The sequence below is a fragment of the Grammomys surdaster genome, unplaced genomic scaffold, assembly GCF_004785775.1.
Source record: "Grammomys surdaster isolate TR1022 unplaced genomic scaffold, NIH_TR_1.0 199, whole genome shotgun sequence".
In the NCBI taxonomy this organism is placed as follows: Eukaryota; Metazoa; Chordata; class Mammalia; order Rodentia; family Muridae; genus Grammomys; species Grammomys surdaster.
In genome coordinates, this window is record NW_021604644.1 from 1,969,951 (window position 1) to 1,991,818 (window position 21,868).

Here is a 21,868-nt window from a genome sequence, read left to right on the forward strand (position 1 = left end):
ACGTCAGGAAATAGATGATCTCCAAGGCTTTCCCATACCAAAGCTAACTGTGGTATACTGTAGTAGATTCCAAACTTCTATGAGGCTACACACACACACACACACACACACACACACACACACGTCAGAAAATGGGTGCACACAGAACATTCTTGGCTGTCCTTTTCTGGAGTCGCAGCAATGATTCAGATGGGGAAGGTTTTGGATTCCTGCCTTGGGTAGTGCTGGGTCTGTGGTCCATGTGTGTGAAAGGAAGCCCCATGGAAGCCCCCATGCTCACAGGCTGAAGGAGGAGACTTCAGTTGCTCACCTGTGGTCCTGGCTCACCAGGAGCTCCATCCTCTCCAGGAGACCCAGGGGGTCCCATGAAAACATCAGTTCCTGGTTTTCCTGGAATCCCAGGTGATCCTGGTGGGCCTGGGGGACCAGGAGGACCCTGAAAGAGTTTGTTAGAAGCAATGAGAGAGGCTGAATATCAAGCATGTGTTTTACCTTCTTTCTAGTTCTCGAAACAATTTGATAAGGAAGGACCGGGGTTCCTGCTCAAGGAGAAACTGAGGCTCAAGGAGACAACATGACTCAAGAACTCATACCCACGCAGTTGAAAAGCAGGGAGTTGGCATTGGAACATACGGCTTTCCAAGCAGATCACAGTATGTTCTCTCCCAAATGGTGTATAAAGAGCCAATTATCTGGAATCCCAGAGGAGCTCTGGCTAATTCAGCTTTCTAATTGACTATAAGGTCAGCCAAACAGCCTGTGTTTGGCCTTGTCCTGAAGTGCTTACCAAAGGGGACTTGTTCCCTCAGCCTCCTGCTGGGCTGTCAGATCTCACCAGACCAGAATGTTCTTGATAGATCCACTGGGTTTGCACATCACCCATTCACTGAGCTCAGGGCCCATTCCAGCCCTGGGCACGAGTAATAGGCAGGGGCAGCAAAGTGGAGCTTCAAGCTGGGGCAGCACAGGGCTCAGGGGAAGGGCTGGAGAGAGGGTTGGGCCCAAGTATGGGGCAACAGCTGCATCAAGAACCAGCACACTTCCCTGTTGGCAATTTAAAGAGGACTGGCAGAGCCCAGCCCTGGGCAAGCCAGATGTGTCACAGGCACCAAAAACGTGCCAAGAGCAGACTGGGGGCCATGGAGGATCTTACACTGGATGCTTAGTGTGAGCTGCCACCCAAACAGAGAAGAAGCCAGGGTAATTCTTTCATAAGTAAAGAGGAGGGTGGGAGACATGGGGAGAGGAGAAGGGCAGTGAGCAAAGTGCTATGAAGGAGAAAGGAACCGATTCCAGGGAAGGAGGAAGGTGGCGAAGAGGGAGTTCTCAACACAAATCCAGGCTCATGCTTATTGAAAATGAGGTGGAAATATCAAACATGTATGAAGTAAAGGGGAGTGTATGACGATGTCCACACACAAGCGCCAGCAGTTCCCAGGGGGTCAGTCTGCAGTCATTGCTGTCTGACCCACAACCTTCCCTCCCAGGTTCCCAGCACAGCCCCCCAAACCCTTAATACTCACTCTCAACAGATCCTCATTGCCCATGATGTCTCCAGAGCCTGAGCCCACATCCAAGCCCCCAACAGGGCCTGACCCCTCAGCCTCCACTCCTATCTGAAGAAAGAAGAAATTCCCACATGTAGATCCAACCTCCAGTCTCCATTGACAGCTATGCTACCTGAAGCACTCATTTCCTATAGCCTTAAAATGTCTATGGCCAACTTTTCTTCTGGCCTCCCCTCCCATTTCCAGCTGAGTCCTGCCTCAGCCTCCCCAAGGTATAGTTTGTGGATAGCCTGGACTCAGCTTCCTTTCAACCCCTTCTGTTGCTTCTCCAGACTTAGTTCTTAGGTATCCTCCAGTGCGAAACCATCCTGCAGGTAAGAACTTGGGTATAGCTTTATTAGATCATCAATTACGTCTATGCTGATCCCTCACTGAGAAGTCCAAGGAAGATCAGAGTTGTAGGTTAGAGCTAGGAGCAGGACTCACTGTCCTGTAGCCATCAGCAGGGAGTTTTGATTGTTTGAATGAGAATTGCCTCCATGGGCCCCCATGTTTAAATACTTGATCCCCAAATAGTGGAACCATTTGGGAAGGATTAGGAGGTGTGGCCTTTTTGGAAAAGGTGTGCCACTGGGTGTGGGCTTTGAGGTTTTAGAAGCCCACAGCAGGCCCAGTGTCAGTCTCTCTTGGCTCGTAATTTGAGGATCAGATGTAAGCTCTCATCTTCTCTCAGCACTTGCCTGCTTGCCTGCCACCATGCTTCTTTAATGATAATGGATGAGCACACTGAAACTGTAAACAAGCCCCCAATTAAATGCCTTCTTTTATAAGTTGGATTGATCATGGTGCTTCCTTGCAGCAGCAGAGCAGTAACTAAGGCAGAGGTAGTAGTACTAGAGGTAAGGGTGCCCACTGAAGGCTGATGTTTTCATCTGACGGAAGAGGGAATACCTCACAGCTAAACTTGGGGAACTTAGGAGGACCTATACAGTAAGCAGAGAGGGACCCATTCATGGTTTGTTTCCAGGGTGTCAATTCTAGAGATAGGAAGCCCAGTGAAAGAAGCAGGTCTTGAGCCAGGGACTAACTGGGGTACCCTTCTTGCTCCCTCGGGGGCCTAGAAAATATAACTGAAATATGGAGCTGAACCTACAGGGCTCCAGAACAGTGGAAGCCTGGGGTCTGACTGAAGGAGCCATAGAGTCTGGAGGTCTAGGGAGTCTCCAAAGAGACCCACAGGATCAATGATTCGTCTCTCACTGTTCCCCTCCTCTCTGTAGAAACTGTTCACCTTTAATCTTTAAACTCAAACTGAAGAAAGGCGTTTTCTTTTGTAAGGATGGCCCAAGGCATACCCTGTTAGCCTGACCCCTGCAACCACCAACTGCTGGTTCTCAGGGCTCATTGGCACTGTGTTCCTGCACCCCACTGGTAAGAGAAGGAGCATGTAGGATAAGCTGCACATGCACAAACCCGAGTGTTGCCTGAGGATTCCCTCAGCCCTGGTTTGGGCCCTGCCAGAGGCTTGGCATATGGAACCAGTGGACTGCTCATTCCACTGCCTCCCTCAAGCCTCTCTAGGTCTTGACTCTTCTCAGATCTGCCTTCCTTAAACCATGGGCTTCTCCAAGGAGACCCTCTGGTCCCTCAGCTTACTGTAACTGGTGTTAAGGAAATGCTTTCAGATGCCAAAAGTGTCCATGTGAGGAGGAGAAAAAAATGGGGAGAAAGGGAAGAAGGGAGAAGGAGGGAGGGAGGGGAGAAGGAGCAAAGTGAGCCTATGAGATGTCAGCTGTCAAAAAGCCTCCCGAGAAATGGCTGTCCTGACAAATAAAGTGAACGAACAGTTCAGCTGAACAAAAGGACAGTTCAGAGGGATGTTGAACCCCCAGTGTGGGTGTTGGGAGGCTTCTTCTTAGGGTTCCCTGAACCACCCTTTGAACCCTGCTGCCTCGGAAGTTCCCTGAAGTGGCAGAGATAGACCAAGGAGGACACCTCACCCACGGGCCACTGGCTGCCCTAGAGATTGCTCTCTAAGAGATATGAAAGCAGAGGCCTAGGGCAGAGGTGGAGAGGGGTCAGAGCAAGAGCCCTGGAGAATCACGGTTGGGGTCACAGTGATGTTGGAATAGCCTGCCCTAGCAGTTCTTCCAGTAAGACAACCAACCTCTGCAGTGATGGACCTCAGACAGCATTTGCCCAAGCACCCCTTCATCCTGGCAGCTGAGCCACAGGCAACCCCCATCACCCCAGCTGACAAATCTACTAAGAGCCTCCAGCTGCGAGAGGCCAACCCCAGGACCAGTGTCCTCTTCCTCGTCAAGCCCCTCTCAAGAGGAAAACCAGGGACAGGGCATGTGACTCAGAAGGACCTTCCCTAACAGATAGGAAAGGTGGGGCCCATAAAGGTCAGCCAATGGAAGGACTTCATTTTAAACTTGGTGGGCTTTGCTGACTAATTTCTGGATCATGTCTGATAATGATGACTTGGCTGTAGACAGTACAAAAACTTAAATCACAACCATGCTCTCATCCCTACTTCCAGGAACTGTGTAAGCATAACCCTCTCTGAGCTTTGTGTGATGCATAATTTCATGCAGCTAATTAACTGAGCAGGTATGATGTGCTAGGCAAAGTTTTCCACTCATGAACTCATCGAAGCTCACAAGTCACGAGGTAGGAACCAGGCACGCTGCGGTCTGTGAGCTCTGCAGCAGCTTGAAACACGGAGACATGAAGAACTTGGTTGCAGAGCCAGGCTCACTTGGTTGCAGAGCCAGGCTCGTCTTGTACCCCCTGAACCGCGTGGCCTCTGTGATTCTGAGAAATGATTCTGAGAATATTCCAGGGCAGGTGTCTCCTGACTGAGCTTAAGCTCTCCACAAAGAAATTGGGGCATCAGTCTCAGTTCATCGCAGGCGCCTGACACACACACGCTTGACAGTGATCGGTCTTTATGACTTGCGTGCCAGGATGCTGTGTTTTGCTCAGTTGCTCATTCACCTACCACACCTCTTCCTGCTTGTCTTCCTCCTGTGCCTCCCTCTTCTCTTTCCCCTCCCCACACTCCTCCTCTCCCTCCCTGCTCCTCTTACATCCCTCCCCCTCATCCTCTTCATAGAGATTTACAAAAGTATCTGAGGTTAGAGAGATGTCTCAGCAGATAAGACTGGCTGCTACACAATCTCAGGGATTAGAGCTTGGATCCCAGCACTCGATAAGAATCTGGGCATCCTTCCCATGCTCATAACCGTAGTGTTGTGTTTGCTTGTTTGTTTGTTTGTTTGTTTGTTTTTGTTTTGCAGGAGGTGGGGAGACAGAAGGGTTGATACAACTTGTTGGCTTCAAGTCTAGTTGAGAAAAGGGAGCAGGAGGCTCAGGTTGAGAGACAAACCTTGCCTTAAAAGAATAGCTAAAGGCAGGTGGAGGACAGCTGGTGCCCTATTTTGGCTTCCACTCTTGTACATATGGCTGCCACCCCGATCCAAATAAATTAATTAATTAAATTTTTTTAAAAAAATATTCTGTCATAAGGCTAGGAATGTCACTCTGTGGTAGAATGCTGGCCTAGCATGTACAGGGATTTAGATTCAAGCCCCAGCACTACAAAAACTAGACAAACACCAATGGGAGAAAAGCCTACTGTAAAAACTTTAAAAGTTCCAGAGCAAAAACCAACAGACATACAAAGAACCTCACCACACGCCACAGTCCCAGCAGTATGAAGCAACACTGCTAACATTTAAGGAGGGTGTTTCCCTCCAGAGTATGTATTTCCAAACAGTTAAGACCACACAGCACACTCAAGTTCATGGCCATCTTCTTTCACTTAGTGTGGTACCATAAGCATCTTCTCCAACACTGAGTACAAATGAGAATGATTTCAATAATGTCTAATGTTCCCATGATTTGAATAGACTTTAATTCAGTTAGTCTCCTTTTGCTAGCTAATTAAATCAGTCCCAAGTTTTCTCTATTATGGACAGATATTGAGGTTAACGGCCTAGCAAACAAATCCTTTGTTACATATCAGACTATCTCCATTGAGGAGGATGCTTGAACCCAAATTCCCGGTTGCAATTGTGTAGTGGTTAATTTCCAGTTGTTAGTATCCAGTTTTGTGGTCATTAGTATATGTGGACAGAGTTTCCCAGAAGCACTAAGCCCCACCCACTCACCCCTACCCTCAACCCAGCAGTATGACTGGCCCCAACAGTCCGACTTCTCAGAACAGAGAACTCAAGGATACAAGGATGATTGGCCCAGTTCCTCAAAAAATAAAATAAAATAAAATAAAATAAAATAAAATAAAATAAAATAAAATAAAATAAAATAAAATAAAAGGCAAACAGAAAAAAGAAGGTGGGAGACAAGGCTCTTTTCGTATTTATTATATACAAAAAGAGCCCTGAGAGATGAATCTGTCAGATCCAAAGGAGATGCCAATTCCCCAAACTCCAAAAGGCAGCCCAAATATCCACAAATGGGCTCTACCTAGATGGAGAATTTCTGGTGGGTAGATAAAAGCCAGCATCCCTCCGGAACTTGAGAGGCTGGTTCTCCTCTACCAAAAGGAATCCTTTCCCTGGATAGAAGGCACCTTCAGCTTCCTGTGGTGCCTGTTAGCATATCAAAGCATATGCTGGCCTCCAGGCTCCCTCAGTACCACAAGGATCTGATACACATTTTCTCATCTTCTCCTCTATCATAAACTCTCTCCAGTTCATGAGCTTCCCCCTCCCCAAATCTACTCATCCACTGATAACCTTGCTGTTCTCAATGTCTTCTCTCTCTCTCCACTCTCTCTCTCCCATCTGTTTTCTTGACTTTCTATTCTCTGCTCTTTTCTCCTGTCTGACAGTTAGCCTTGCTGCTATCCAGTCTGATGGCCACATACAGTCTGCATCTTTCTCTGCTCTGGACTCTTCCAAATGCCTCTGGCTGTTCATTCTCTCTCTCTCTCTCTCTCTCTCTCTCTCTCTCTCTCTCTCTCTCTCTCTCTCTCTCGTGTGTGTGTGTGTGTGTGTGTGTGTGTGTGTGTGAAGAGGAGGGATGTATATATGTATGTATATGTAAATATATATGTATATGTAAATACATATTTAATATATATTAACCCCCCCTTAACCATACCATGGAACAATCATATTCTCCGTTTATACAATATAAACACACATAATGTGCACACTGAGGAGGATCAGATTCAAACTAACTGGCAAGGGGCATTAAAAAGTCAGCCTAAGTATTAGAGAACATGAAGAGGCTACTGTTAATTTTGTGAGATAGATGATATTGTGATTATAATAAAACAAAACTAAACAAACAACCCAAAGGTTCCAAATCAGTTGGTTGGTTAGGGCAACACTAACCACTGAGGAAGGCAGCCGAATGGGAACCAGCTAGTCACTGGGAGCCGCTTTTGGACAGGGCCATTCAGGATCCTCAGAGGGCTCTCCTGACCTCTGCACTCCTTAAGCATAGGCCACCAGAGCACTGCCGCTGGGGGGTCACATGGCTGGACCTTGAGTGGTGGCTTTCAGAGTGTCACTCCAGGAACTGACACATCTCCATATGTCACCAGCAGGAGGTTCTCTGTGAGAACCATCTTCCTCTGAAGAGCAGTTTACCCAAGATTCACATAAGGCTGACTCTGAGTTGCCTGCTTCTCTGAGTCAATGACAATCTCTATCAAGCCACTGTAAGTGTGTGCAAGGATGGTTCTGAACATCTTCTGAACTGACTCCAGACCAGAAGCCAGCCTGCAGAACCACAGGACAGCTTAAGGTCAGCAGCAGCAGCCCACAGCCTCAGACTCTCAGCTGGGAGGTTCACATGCCATTCATTTATGCTCCATGCCTCTATAGACCCTGCTCAGCCCAGCACTCAGTGTTTACGCCCTGTGGCATTGCTAATCCTGATGCAATTTCAAAGGCGATTGGAGACCTAAGCAAGGACCCTCTATCTTTACTCTTTGCCTTTTCCTACCCAAACTACAGTCTGCCCCAGCTTGTTGGACCAAAGGCCCGGATACTGAGAACTGACCCTCAGAAGGTTGGGGCGGCCTTTCTCCACACTGAAAGATCTGCTAGCTGAGTTGAAACCTCTAGGACACTTACCAGGGTGATCTGCCTCTCTGGAGTCACTGTGGGTGTGGGGATTGGGGGTCCGCTGGGGGGTATGCTACCAGATCCCTCCTCTATGGCTTCCTCTGTAGAAGCCACCAAATCTTCTCCATCTGTGGGTGCCTGTAAAAGACATCAACAGGAGGGGTCATTGTGATCCCAGCCCAGGAGGCTGCATAATTGGGGGTGTCACTTCTGTGATGGCTGTCTAGTGTCAAAACACTTTACCTACCAACATCCTCACACTTGGCTCAGTCACAGAAGTGACTCTTTAAAATCCTTCCTGTTTTTGGGACATTGAGCTCTAAGAATCTCCGTAGTCAAAACTAGGATGTGGCAGATTGGGACAAAAGCCAGCAACCTGGACCCTCTTGATCACTGTCTCTCTTCCCTGTCCAGTTAGAATCTCCCAAGATCTCACAACAGAGCTGAAGTTCTGTGTGTCTCTGCAGAGGACCTTAATGGCTCCTGGCTCAGAATGCTGACTTTTCTGTCCCCATGAATCAGAGATGATGCTAGCTGGGACTTACAGCAGTAAACACTTGTTCAGGGGCTGCTGTGGGTGTGAGAGAGGCCTGGGTGTCTGTAGGTCCCCCACTGGCTTGCTCAAGGACCACTGTGGGTGTAAGAGTGGCTTGGATGTCTGTAGGTCCCCCACTGGCTTGCTCAAGGACCATTGTGGGTGTGAAGACATCCAGGCTGTTGATGGCAGTCCCACTGGCTTCCTCCTCCTCAAAAGCGTTGAGGGGCACTTTGGACACAGCTGAGGTTAACCATTCTTCGCCATGTGGACCCTGGAATAGAGCTGGCATGAGACGATGCCACATGACCCCCACCCCCACCCCCATTTCAGTGGCTGTGCACATGCTACAGAAAGGAAACCACTGGGACAATCAGATCTCAGCAGCTCCTCTGCCTCTTTCCTGTACTCACTGAGGAAGGACTGTACCTCAGTTTACAGGCCTCTGGGGCTCAGAGTCAGAATACACCTTTCTGGGCATCTTCAGCCCACCTTTGGAATCCACTCACCTAGCTATCCATTTCTGCTCAGTGTATATTTCGGGTTTACTTTGCATACTTCTGGTCCTGGGGAGCACATGCCCTCTGCAGGCAACCCCCCTATTTCCAAACACCTCTCCTAGCCAAGCTCCAACGTCTATTAAGCTGAGACTCAGTAGAACTGGAGTCTGGTCCCTGATTTTCTTCTGTTGTGACATGTACTGTATCTTTAAAGAAGAAAAAACGGAAGAAGAGAGGAAAGGGAAGGAACTTTGAACTCCTCTGTGTAACAGTCAGGTGGCCTGGGGAATTCTGTCACTAGCCTGTGTGGTTACAAGAGCAGAGCAGAAGGCAGCCTGCCCGGTGTGTTACAGACAGGAGAGAAAGCATGTGGAGGAGCCTGGAGGTGGGTCGATGACCCTGGCAGGTCCGGCTGCCTTCATGCATTCACTCAGCAAATTAGTCCAGCACCTACCACTTGAGAGAGGGAAAGCAGATCTGGGGAGTGGGGGTCTGTTGAGCCCCATCCCCACCAGGCTCCTGATGTGCTAGGGAGCCAGGCCTGCACTGCAGATGAAACCTTTTACCAACTTGATTATGAAGAAGTATTCCAAGGACAAGGCCTTCACAGCCATGCCAGCGCCTTCCTGGGGAAGTGCTGTTGGGCTGACTCTGAAAGACAAGTGAAGGAAGGGGCGGGGCAGCCTCTCTGCAGCGAGGAGGAATGTGGGAAGAAGCAGAGCAAGAAGGGGAGCTTGAAGCAGGAGGCCCTGGCTCAGGTCTGAAGCACAGAAGCCCCAATGTGCAGCCAAAAAGGCCAGGGACTAGACCCTGCTTGGCTTCTCAGAGGAGCTGGGTCAGTAGGTCAAGGTCAGAAAAGCCTCAAAGAAGAGGAGCAACACCCAGCCAGGCTCTGAGAGATTACAGGGAGTATGAGCAACTGTCTGGATGGAATGATTACTTAGGCAAGGTCCATGTCAGTAAATTACAGATTTATGTAGAAAAGTCAATAGGACTCCATTCTCATGGATATTGGACAGAAGGAAGAGGGAAGGTAGTGGCATATGAAGCATCTGGGATGGTCACATTCACATGAGGTGGGAAGCCAGGAGTGGCCACGAGGAGTCAGGTTTGAATCTGATGGGCAGAGAGCTTCTGTGGGGATATCACAGGGACAGACTGGTCCACTGTCCAGCTGGAATGCATATGTCCAGCCTTCTCTGCACTGCAGGCAGTATGGCCTCACCCTCACCCTGTTGGGCCTGCCTGTCTGCACCCTGCCAACCCACAGCAATGGCATGCCCTCATCCCCTCACATATAGGACATACCCCTGGCCCCTGGCCTCTGCTGGTGGGGACAGAAGGCTCTGCACACAGCCCTAGGACCCCCCTCTACTCTTCTAACCACACAGGTTACCAGGCTCTTCCCTCCAGCCCTGCTAGACCACAGAGGCTGAGCCATAGACTTCAAAGTCTTGACAAGTTCCACCTCTGAACTAGCAATGGCCAGAGAGGTGTCCCCCTAGACCCCGGTTTGTTGAGGGTAAGACACAAATGCTAGAAGGCTGTTCCAGCTCTTCTCACTCCTTACCAGAGTGGCCTCTTCTCTTGGCTTCAGGGTTGGCCCTCCAGTGGGCGAGCTGCCAGCCTCTGTGTCTCCATCAGTGCTGGTGGGCACCTCCCCATCCCCTGATGCTGTTGTTAGATTTTCTGGCTCCTGGATGGAAAGACATCCCAAAGATCCATCCAGGCTAGTGGACCACCACTTTGATCCATGTCTGTGGCTTTAGGGGACAGGCAGCCAGGGACGGCCCCTCTTGTACCTGTGTCCTGTCCCTCCCTCACCTTCAAAACACAGACACATCGAAGACCTGCCCTTAGTCTCTGACCTCACTACCCTACAACTGCCAACCACCAATCACCTGATTGCTTCCTGCCTCCTCAGTACCTCGGCATTTAAAATTGCCCTCTCCAATGCCACTCGGAATCCTGCTGACAAAATCAAACCGATGCTTTCCAGCCCTTATTCACTGGAACTTTTAAAAAGATCCAACATGTTCATGGCCATCCATGCTGACCTGGACCCGGATTGAGCCTGGACCCATCCCCGTGTACCCAGGCCAGCTTCCTCTGTCCTTTCTCACTTAAGTCAGGGCAGTCTTTCTAGAATTCTAGTCCTCTTAAGATCATCTCTTCATCCTCTCCTGAGCGTCAGTGGCTGCAACTTCACTACATGCTATCAGGCTACCTAGCAGAAGCCTTCATGCGCTGGGCCTCTCCAGCTCCATCTTCTCAGGTTTAGGTGACATCAACACACACCCCACACACACACCCTGCAGACCCCCAAAAGGCACCTTGTACTTCTTCAGTTTCTGTGTGGCCTCTGGGCCTTTGTTCCTCCAGCCCCAACCTGTAACATCTACCTATCCCATCTGCTTGGATACTTTTCTCAGACTCTCAGGCTCACGTTATTCCTCTCTGACCTGCAAGATGGGATATGGACCCCTTTCTATACTCACAAAGTTCTTTGGGAGTCCTGTGTCCCTTGACCATTGTGTCTTGGGAACTCAGCCTATCCTATTTCCCATTAGCCCTGGCTAGCAGGACCAGTGCCTGGTGTGGCTGACACTCTACAAACCCCTCCCAGTGAGTGAATGCCCTGCAGCCAGTTGCTCATGCCCACCTGGATTCGTCCCATAGTGATGCTACTCTGCATTGTCTCGACAGGAGACGAGTGCCTGCTTCTACCAGGAACGAGCACCAGCAGGGGAAGTATGTTTAAGCGACTCACCAGAGTGTCCACTTCCCAGATGCTCTGGGTAAACATGGCCAGGGTGGGGCTCCCAGTGGACATACTGCCATTCTCTGCTTCCAGGGCAGTGGTGACAGGCACCCTGGCCTCCCCAGTTGTTGTTGCTGATAATCCCTGAAGACAAGGACATGGTAAGAGACCCTACTGTTGGTCCCTTAGCTCTGATCAACAAGCCTACGGCTGGAGAGAACGGAGTGCCTGGGTCTTCCTCCTACACACACCCTGCCATCTGACATTGCTGCAGCTTCCTGACCTTAGGCACCTCCATATGTATGATTTCACCACAGTAGTCGCAGACCAGTCCCAGACTTGCAAAATCCAGGGGACAGAGGACATCTCCGAGACACTGGATGTCTCACATTTCATGTCTATGTCTGTTTACACACCCGGTGACCATAGGTCATTGATTCCTGAGTCAGCTGGCTCCAGCTCTGGACATTCTGTTTAGACACACAGATCTCCTGTGACCACTCCTGTACATCCATCCAGACGTAAGGACAATGGCATTGCTCTCGTGATGCTTCAGCCACGTGCAGGCAGAACTCTGTCCCCAGATAGCCCTAATGTGCCTTTGTCTCTTTCTCTGTAATTTAGTTTCTTCTGGACAGTGAAAAGATGTCTATAAGGTCTCAGAACAAATGGGAAAATGGAACAGCTGTAGCTGCTGGTGTCATAGAAAGGGGCATATTTGCCAGGAATGATGGTGCACACCTTTAACCTCAGCACCCAAGAGACAGAGGCGGGCAGATTTCTGTGTTTGAAGCTAGCCTGGTCTGTATATTGGTCTATATAGGAGGTGTGGACAGCATGTTATTTTTGTTTTCTAGGGTTTTCATGTGAGTGTGGTGAAGTAAGTCTGAGTGCACATGTGTGTATGGTCATGTTCATATACACATGAGCCTGTATAGACCAGAGGTCAACATTGGGACTCTTCGCCCATGGCTCTCCACCTTATTTCTGAGACAGGGTCTCTTGCTAACTCTGGAGCTTAGCATTTCAGCAAAGCTGAATGACTCCCAAGCTTAGGATCCTCTTATCTGTCTCCCTGCCATTCATGCTAGGGTTACAGACATTCGTCACTGTCCCCAGCACACCCATGTGAAAGCTGGGTGTCCACACTCAGGCCTTTACACTTGTATGCACACTCTGGAGTTGAAAAGATGGTTCTGTGCCTCCATCAAATCAAGTCATTTCTCAAACTGGCTTTGTAGATCTGAAAGACAATTGCTAAGGAGAGTGTGGGCACGCCTGCAGTTAACCCTGTTCTGTCCTGAGGGGACTGTGGTCTTCATAAGGATCCCAGGCAAGGTGGTCACCATTGTGAGCATGCTGCATTTGTATATATCACCAAAGGTGAAGACAAGCTGAGGTTGTTCCTCGTCTACCCTTGCTGGTGTGCCCCTAGAGCTTGACCATAGGACATCAGTCCTGATGACATTCAACTAAAGCCCTTTCATGCTCCAGTCACCATCAAATGTAAAATAAGCAAATACATCCCCTGTTGGGCTAGCAAATCAAATTTACCACTCACTCACCTGACCATCAGTGACGTTAAACAAGGCCCCATCCCCTGAACCATCATCAGTACTAGGGTCCTCATCCATAGCATGGACCTCCAGTGTATCATTCAGGAGCTCACCAGACCCTACAGGAAGCAGAAATTGTGTCATCAGTAGCTATGTTTTGCAGTCTTGGAAGAGAGCATGGCAACTCTGTACATAGTAACTTGGAAAGATGTCCATGGTTCCACAGACAGGACCAGGAGGGAAGAGGCAGCCTAGAGAATGGGGCAAGGCCCTAGGGTGTGGTGGCTTCCATCTTGGGTTCTGGCACCTCTTGCTGCATGGAATCCTGCTTTGCCATGCCCCAGAATGTGACGTGGGCAAATATTTAACCTGTGCCTCAAGTCCTACATCTATGAGTGGAGACCACGATTCCTACCTCGGAGGGTAGAAACTCTTCTGATGACTATGTATCATCCGATCTACATGATATGAGGTAAGTGTAGTGGACAGCGCCTGGCACATAGCAAACCACTCACAAATATTCATCTGCATTGGAGTTCTATATTCACGGAAGAGAAAAAGGGACTACATATGAGTACACAGGTTTTCCATCACTCCGTGTGATTATTCTGTTACATATGTGTGTATATAGTAACTATTACCTAGCACACATATTATTTGAGTAGGTGTCTATATATTCATGTGTATATACAGCTAATTCACAGTGCTGAATATTGGCTTCTTCCAGATCACAGGAGTGGAAAGAGAAGAGATTATCATTTCGTCGTTGGCACCACTGCTGTTCCTACAACCCTACATACGATGACTGAATCATTACCACATACACATTTGTGGAGAGGGCTTCAAAGACAAACGGACTCCTAAAGCAAAGAGGAGAATATGCTAAAATGATTGGCTGTTCACCAAGCTGTCTCTGCTCTAGGAACTAGGCCACCAACCTCCTGCCAGACCAGAGTTCCTCATTCTCAGCTTCCTTGGTAACACCCCAAGGCAGATATCTTACTCTAATCACAACTTTAAAATAATAATAATTATAACTATTAATTACTACTATAGTAGTAGCAGCAGCAGTGACTGAGCATTGAATTCCCTGCAAGTTGAGAAGTACTCTATCACTAAGCTGTATCTCTGGCCCTCTTTATAGTGTGTGTGTGTGTGTGTGTGTGTGTGTGTGTGTGTGTGTGTGTGTGTGTGTTAGAAAGAGTCTCACTAAGTTGCCTAGGCTGGCCTTGAACTTATGATCCTGTTGTAGTCTCCCAATTGGCTGGAATACAGGCCTGTGCTACCAGGTCTGTCTCATTCCCCTTCTGCAGAAGAATCAAGTCACAGAAAAAGTGGTGATTGGGAGCAGCTTGTAAGCCAGGCAGGCTTGTCTCCAGGCACGACTTTCTTCATACATGTAGCATTTACATTTGCCCTAATGTTTTCAGCGGCCCCTGTGTGACCTCTCAGAACTCCAGGAGTGTTCTGTCTGGCATTGCCTGGGTCCTCCCTGCTCTGACCACCAGAGGGTGCTATGCAAGTGGCTACTGGCCCCCAGAATCACCCTGGATGGAGCTGGGGCAGACACTGTCAGAAAGCATAGCATATACATGTCTCAAATACCAGAGAGCTTTCCCCATGCAGATGGTACTTGGGCTACAGGCTCCCTTCTCTCACCATCTGGGCTGGGTACTCACCAAGAAAAGGAGTATTGGACGAGCTCTGGGTTTCCCTTTGGCCGTTTGTCAGCTACATGAGGAGCAAAGCTGTTCTTGGGTACGGATGGGTGAGAGACTCAGGTGGAAGTCTCGGCCTCCATTCAGAACCTGTCTTTTTAGACTGGAAAAGCCATCTGCCTATCGCCCCACTCAGAGGTCCTGACCAACCCAACAGTATCCATGGCTGATGATGTTTCTGTGTTGCCAGGAACATGGAAACCACAGTGCATCCCTCCATCTCATTCACCAGCAAGGATGGTTACAACTCCCCAAAGAGGATTAAGAAAGGTTGCAATCTCAGCCATGCCCCCAGGCCCAGTGCAAATAGACAGCCATGTAGGGCTTCCTTCAAAGCTGGCTGGGGTTCCTTCTGCCGTCCGGGCTTCCTGCTGCTGCATCTTCGAGACTCCTTTGTTTCATTGTAATGTTATTAAATCATTTATACTTTTCCTGTCTAGTCCTCTCGGTGTCTTACCCACAGACTCACAAGCTCAGTTGTTACAATAACTCTCATTAGCCAATGGCAGAAGCCAAGAGAGCAAGGATCACCACTACTGGAAAAGATGTTTTGAAACACAGAAGCTAAACAGCGAGAATCAAAACCACCTGCAGTCCTACCACACACTGGGTGCTGTACCAAATGGGTAATGTATCCCCCACACATGCGAATAGCATGTGTCCACAGTGGTGGCTGTAGTAGTTCTGAAATCTGCTCTTACAGTGAAGACACCACAGCGTGTCCCTAATTCATTAGATCATCCCCATCCCGTGGATACAAGACATCGACCAATCCTTGCTACAGGCAATTTGGATGCTGGAAGCCACCTTGCCCCTACATCCCAGAGCTCTGACCTTGGCTGCAGCTGGGGCTACAAATGGCTGCCTTCCTCAAAAGGGTATTCTCAGGCCATGGGTGCACGCCAATCTGCTGCTTAGGGGGAATCAAAGATGTTCTCTGGGCTTTTGCTTGTGCACCTTAGTGTGGAGGCAGAAGCAGGGGAGCAACAAGTGGGGGCCTGAGGCCTGCTTTAGCTTGCCATTTCCCCATCAGATGACCATGCCTGTTTCTGGCCATCAGTTAGCTGACCGGATCCTCTGAGACCCAGAAAGTGGGTAACAGAAGTCAGAACAAGTGGAGATTCTAACATGCGGTTGTGAGCTTGTGAACACACTGCCTGGCCTTTTCCAGGCGTTGGCTATTTTCACTGGTAAAATTGAAGCTAGCTATATTGACTAGATGACACGGTGGAACTGGAGAAGTATGTACACACTCGGCACACAGTAGGTACTCAATTAGCTGCAATGATCCTTTTAAGCTTTCCTATAGGGAAAGCAGAGGAAGTCTGAAAGTTACAAGCTCAGACATTGGAGAGCTAATGCCAGCTCTGCCGCTAACAGGCTATGCAGTCTTGGATGGGCTACCTGATTTCTCTGTGACTCAGTTTCCCTGTCATGTCTTTAAGGGGGTGAACTATCAATCGTCCCTTGAAGGTGGAAGGAATGATCACGTGAGCTCTGTGTGTTTCATACATGTCAATCACTCGGTGATAAACTGCCACTCTCATGTATGTGTCTGGACTTGCCTTGCTCAGGGCTGCTGTGTCCAATGATGCTCAAGTTGGTTTCTGGGGTTCCTTCTGGTACTGGCTCACCAGAAAGCTCCGTGTCCTCAGCAGGAGAGGACGAAGTAGGGGGCATGCTTATGGGATCAACGTGTGCTTCTTTAGGCTGAAGAGAGAAAAAATGAAATTTATTTTAAAAATAATCATTTTAAGTAAAAAAAAAAAGATTTACTTAACAGTGAAGCAGGAAAATAATTTATCCTCGGAATTCTGAATAATCCCGAATGCCTACATTGGCTGTGTCTCTGGGTAGCATCGCATCTACCAGGTTGGACAGAGGTATGTGCTGGGTATCATTTCATCCCACTCACTGCCCAGGGAGACATTGCTGATCTCAGAGCAGGGGTTCTAAGCTCAGAGACCACGCTTTTGGGATGTCTGGGTCTCAGGCTAGCACAGAGCAGATGCTAGATTCAGGAATGTGTGGGCAGTTATCTCAGTGAGTCAGGCTGCACTGTAACACTGTATAAATCTAGTCCCAGAGCAGCACGGTGGACAAGGCTCTGACAGCCATGGATGTGTCCGCTTCCTTCCAGGGAAGCTCCTGCGTCTATACAGCTTCTCCAAAGCCAGGAGAGGTCTTAACCAGTCTTACTAACTAGGGGGAAACAAAAGCCAACGGTTGGAAATAAAGCAATTCAGAAATCCAGGCAGGAAACTCAGTGCTGTTGCTAAATGTCTGGATATCAACCCTAGATGCTGGGAACAGTTTGTGAGACCCAGGATTGTCAGCTTTCAGTCTCTTCGTTTTTCTAAGCTCTGCGGGGTTTCAGGGGGAGGATGGAGGATTGAGTGGAAGGATCTAACGTTGGACTTGGTGTGTGGAAAAGAAGCCCATCTCTGCTGTGGTAAGACACTAAGTTTTCTGGCTCATTCGTGACTGCAACAGTCCTTGGTCATCCTAACAAGACCAGGCACAGCCCTTGATGTTAGACTCCACTGGGTAAATAGTGAATGTTCAGCCCATCATAACAGGGAGGACTGTTAGGAGGAGCACTGTGACTTCAGAGTTCATAGTTCAGTCCTTACAGTCAGACTTGGGTGGCATGTCTGCTTTCTATTTAGTTGACTGACCTATTTTGGCCAACTCATACAGCCTTGCCAGGCCTAAGCGTTCTCTTCTGTACAATGGGGATATTAAAAAATGTTCCCCAGAAGATAAAGAGATGGCTCAGAGGTTAAGAGCACTAGCTGCTCTTCCGGAGGACTCAGGTTCAATTCCCAGCACCTGTTTGATATAGAACAACTGGCTCTTACTCCAGGGGAGCTGATGCCCTCTTCTGGCCAATGTGGGCACAGCACACATATGATGTACAAACATATATATAGGCAAAGCACACATACACATAAAATAAAAATAAATCTGAAAAAAATGGACAAGGTCAGGGCTGAGGGCAGGAGTATCTGGGAGAATGTAGACTAGGGCTGCTGAGGACCAGCCCGGGAGCCCTGAGTCAGGCACTGAAAAAGCCCAAACAGCAGGAGCTAGGTAGGGGTGCCGAAAGAGTGGGAACCCCCAGGAAAAACAGTAAAACCCAGCTAGGTCTGGCCCACCCTAGTGTGTCTGCTTCCCCTGTGAGGGGTATAGGAGGAGCCTATTTTCCATGGGTCCCCAATGCAGCTAGGGAAAGCTAACTATATCCTCCAGGGATGCCAATAGCTGGAAGCAAGGGTACGTTGTAAGACATGTGGGCCTCAGGACAGATACTTGCAGTAGGCAAGGCTGAGGCAAGTAGGGGGACAAGTCTGAAACAGGATGAGCCGTTACTCTAGGAGATCTCAGTAAGAGCCATCGACTAGCCTTTCAGCCAGAGTCTAACTGAATCTCAGGCCGGCAGCCATGGTCGACTAGCCTTTCAGCCAAAGTCTAACTGAATCTTAGGTAGGCAGCCATGACCACCTCGGCCCTGCTTTGGGGAAAGGTGAGATTCCAAGGATCTCACTCTGTGGAGAGAGTGAGGTATCTCATCTTGAACACATGGATCTTGGCTGCAGAAGGAATACAGATGAGGAACCAAGTGTGGGCTGTGACAGTGTAGGCAGATCTGGTCTGAAGACTTCAGCGCCTTTTTAAGTTATTATGGAGGTGTGTTTGTGTGTCTGGCTTTGTTTTTGCCCACCGTCACAGTCAAAATCTGATGTGCTCATTCACAGATAGGTTTCTGTGGACCCACTATGTGACCAGTTGTTGGCCTAGGGCACATTATGTCTACCATCCCCCCGGCCAGAGCACAGAGTGGCACAGACCAGCCCACCTGATGTTCTTACGGAGCACACAAGATAGCAGAAGCAAGAGCCAAGCTGGAAAGGGGGGCATGGCAGCGAATGGTCTCACGGGAGAGGATTTGGCCTGGATTCTGAGGTGGATAGGAATTTGCCAGAAGGAAGGAAGGGCGGGTGGAGGTGGGGGTTCCAGGCAAACAGAACTGCACAGAGCTGTCGGAATTGGAAGTCCCAGATGGTATGTCTGGGAAGCCGAGAGCCCTTAGGTGTGGTTGGAAGAGGTCCTGGCTGTGTCTGGGAATCACCCTCAGAGTTCTCTGCCAATGTAGATTCTTGTTCTTTGCTCAGGCGCACTGAACACCCCAGGAAGCAGCCAAGGAGCCTCTTTATTAAAGACCTCTGTCCGTCCCACACACATGTGGGCACAGGTGGCTCACATGTACAGCCAGAGCTGAGAAACAGAAGTTAATTCTAATTCAGCAGAAGGTAAGCTTTTCAGAAATGCAAAGGCATATGAGCAGGAGCTGGCTCAGCAGGAGAGAAAGGCATGGGCAGCAGAGGTGCTGACCCTAAGCGGGATGAGTGGGGAGGGCTGGACAGGCTGTCTCTGGCTCTGCTTGCCAGTTAGGGCCCACATCCCAGAGGGTAGCAAGCTACAAAGGCTGAAAATGGGAAAGTGAGATTCTGACGGAGAAAGAAGCCAGACAAAGGAGGGACTGTCTGGGACCAAGAGGGAAATCCCCTGGGCCAAAAAGAGTCATGATGCCCTTCAAGGTAGAGTGACGGTGAGAATCTGGATCCGTGGTCCAAGATGTGGCTTTGTCACCCTCAGCCCATGAGGCCTCAACAACATCATGGCCATTCCTCACCCTCTCCTATAGAATAGACCTCAGAAGCCCTCTCTGAAATTAATCTGAACTCAGAGCAGCACCCTCTCGAGGGTGAGCATGTGTAGGTGGAGGGGCATATGTAGAAGGACAGAAGAACCCTGAGGATGGTGTCTGCCATGGGGGTGTTGGGATCCAGCAGATTTGGGACCAATAGGGTGGGCCTCAGTGAGTTCTCATAGGCAGAGGACAGCCATAGGTGGGTTGCATAACAAGACACCAGGGAGCCAGAGTGGAGGAGATTGCAAAAGGAACAGGGAACCCACCGTGTGCTACATTGAGTTTGGCTATGAGCTCCCTGGCTTTTTGAAATCCTCACTGGCTATTCTGCAGTGACCACCATAAGGCTTCACCCATCACTGCTGTGTATCAAGGTTACTTGAGTGTTTGGACCGTGCGGTTTTTCCATCTCTCATACCAATCCACCGAGCAGGCATGTTCTGCTATAATGGGGGAAGCTGTCTTGGAAACATTAGGTCTCCTGCTGAAGGCCAGTAGCCAGGAGCAACAGGGCTAAGACCTACTCTGGGTAGGTCTCAGATGTACAGCCCTTCTCCCAAGTCCCTAAGAACTGGAGAAAGAAAAGAAATGGGCTGCCCAGAGACCCCCAAGTGCACCACACCACCAGAGATTTCTCTTCCATACTTCTCCGGGTCCTCAGAGATCAGTATCACACCCTCTCCAGGCTGATGCTCACACACATACACACACACACACACACACACACACACACATGCACACCAGACCCCATATCTGAAGTGCTGATATCATGATGGGCTACCTTTCATGCAGGGTGTAAGGAAGAAATGACACAGTATCCACAGAAACATGAGTTCTCTTCCTCTTCTGCTTCACACTCTATGCTTGTTCTAAGATGGCTATCTTCACATTCCCCTCCCAAATGCTTGCCCCATTCTCACCTCTATGACCTTCTCACCTCTCAGACCCTACTGTCCTTTCAGGACTCTCTAGGGACCACCAAGTTGTTAGTGCTTCTGTCTGAGTTAGCCTCTCTCTACATTAGGAACCTGTATATACAAAACAATGTCACGCTTAGAGCCCTGAGCATGTGGCCCACTGACCTGTGCCAGGACGTACCCATGGGTGGCTAAGCCTAACGGGCACACAGGATTCCAACATTGTCCCCAAACAGTGCATGGACTCCTGCATTTTTAGCTTCCTCATTTCAGCCAAGATTGGCCAAGGTCATGGGGGTGCACGGCTACAATCCCACCCAGACCACAAACCCATGGTTAGATATTAGGAGATCTGTGCTCTAGCCTAGCTTTCCCAGGTTCCCTCTCTGGTATAGACATCTGTCTAAGTTCTTCTGACATTAGTATATTATAGTTCTTATCTGCCACACCCATATCCTTGCTGCCTGAGGTCTATAGCATACAGTCCCTGGCTTATTTCTGTCCCCCTTGCTTTCTATCAGAAGCCTTCACAGAGTGATGAACCCAGCCTAGGAGCCGTCTTTCTTTGCAGCTCAGATGCTCCTTGCTATCATCAAAAGGGAGGGGGTTCCTTGCAACTCCATGGTCTGACTCAAGACTTTGGAAACCCTTTTCTCTTTAGCTGCAGAACACAGTCCCAGAAGGGAGAAATGTTGATGTTGGGATGAGGTGGGGCTGCTTTGCTATGGATTCAACACAACACTGAGTATCATTCAGGGTTATTTCTCTCACACTGGGGACTTTCTGAGGCTCATGCCTGACTGCTTGGTCTACCTATCCAATGACCCTATAAGATACAACTGATGTTATTATCATTCAGTAGAAGAGAACTGAAGTTCAGTGGGCCTGGGTAAATTCTCCAGGGCCACAGAGCACTTCTGTCTTTGCACTCCTTTCATAACCATACATGCAGGCAGCTCTGAGAAATTGGCAGCTTACTCGGGTGTGGGTGTGAGCCAGCAAAGGGTCCTCTTGACTCCCTCAGAGGAGCTAGTACTTAACCTCACAGGTCTGACAACAGTCTGAGACAGTTAACCCACTCACAGGGGTAGCAGGCATGCTCACCGGGGCTTGTGTGTAGGTCACAGCTTCCATAATTTCAGCGACTTCATCCATCTCCTGAAGCCCACTGGCTTCTCCAGATGCCTGTGAGGACACACAGCAGGATAGCAGGTTATACAGGATTGCAATACTTGTGAAGGTCAGAGATTGACAAACAGACTCCTGTGGAGGAACTGTGTGTGCATGAGTGTGCATTTGCATGTATGTGTATATGTGTATTTATATGCATGCACGTGCATCTTTTTGACTGCACCTGTGTGAGTGCATCTGTGTGTGGTATGCATACATCTGTATATACATATATGCATACATATGTGCGTGAAGACATGTGTATATACATGTTTGTGTGGTATGCATGCATATATGAAATGTATATAAGAATATATGTATGTGTGGCATTTGTGTGTATGTACATGTATGCAAACATGGGATCAGAGACAGGGTGGAAAAG

At 49.0% G+C, this 21,868-nt stretch overlaps 1 protein-coding gene across 1 annotated transcript in view; it reads right to left on the reverse strand.

The window, feature by feature from the left end:
* Positions 1 to 21,868, reverse strand: part of Col15a1 (collagen type XV alpha 1 chain) — a 104,869-nt gene that overhangs the window by 43,358 nt on the left and 39,643 nt on the right. Inside the window, exons 5-13 of the mRNA XM_028770227.1 lie at positions 21,421 to 21,501; positions 16,251 to 16,395; positions 12,977 to 13,086; positions 11,421 to 11,555; positions 10,221 to 10,346; positions 8,161 to 8,424; positions 7,625 to 7,753; positions 1,524 to 1,616; positions 311 to 436 (exon numbers count right to left, since the gene is read on the reverse strand). Of these exons, the coding sequence (XP_028626060.1) occupies positions 311 to 436; positions 1,524 to 1,616; positions 7,625 to 7,753; positions 8,161 to 8,424; positions 10,221 to 10,346; positions 11,421 to 11,555; positions 12,977 to 13,086; positions 16,251 to 16,395; positions 21,421 to 21,501 (1,209 nt within the window). The remainder of the gene's footprint in view (positions 1 to 310; positions 437 to 1,523; positions 1,617 to 7,624; positions 7,754 to 8,160; positions 8,425 to 10,220; positions 10,347 to 11,420; positions 11,556 to 12,976; positions 13,087 to 16,250; positions 16,396 to 21,420; positions 21,502 to 21,868) is intronic.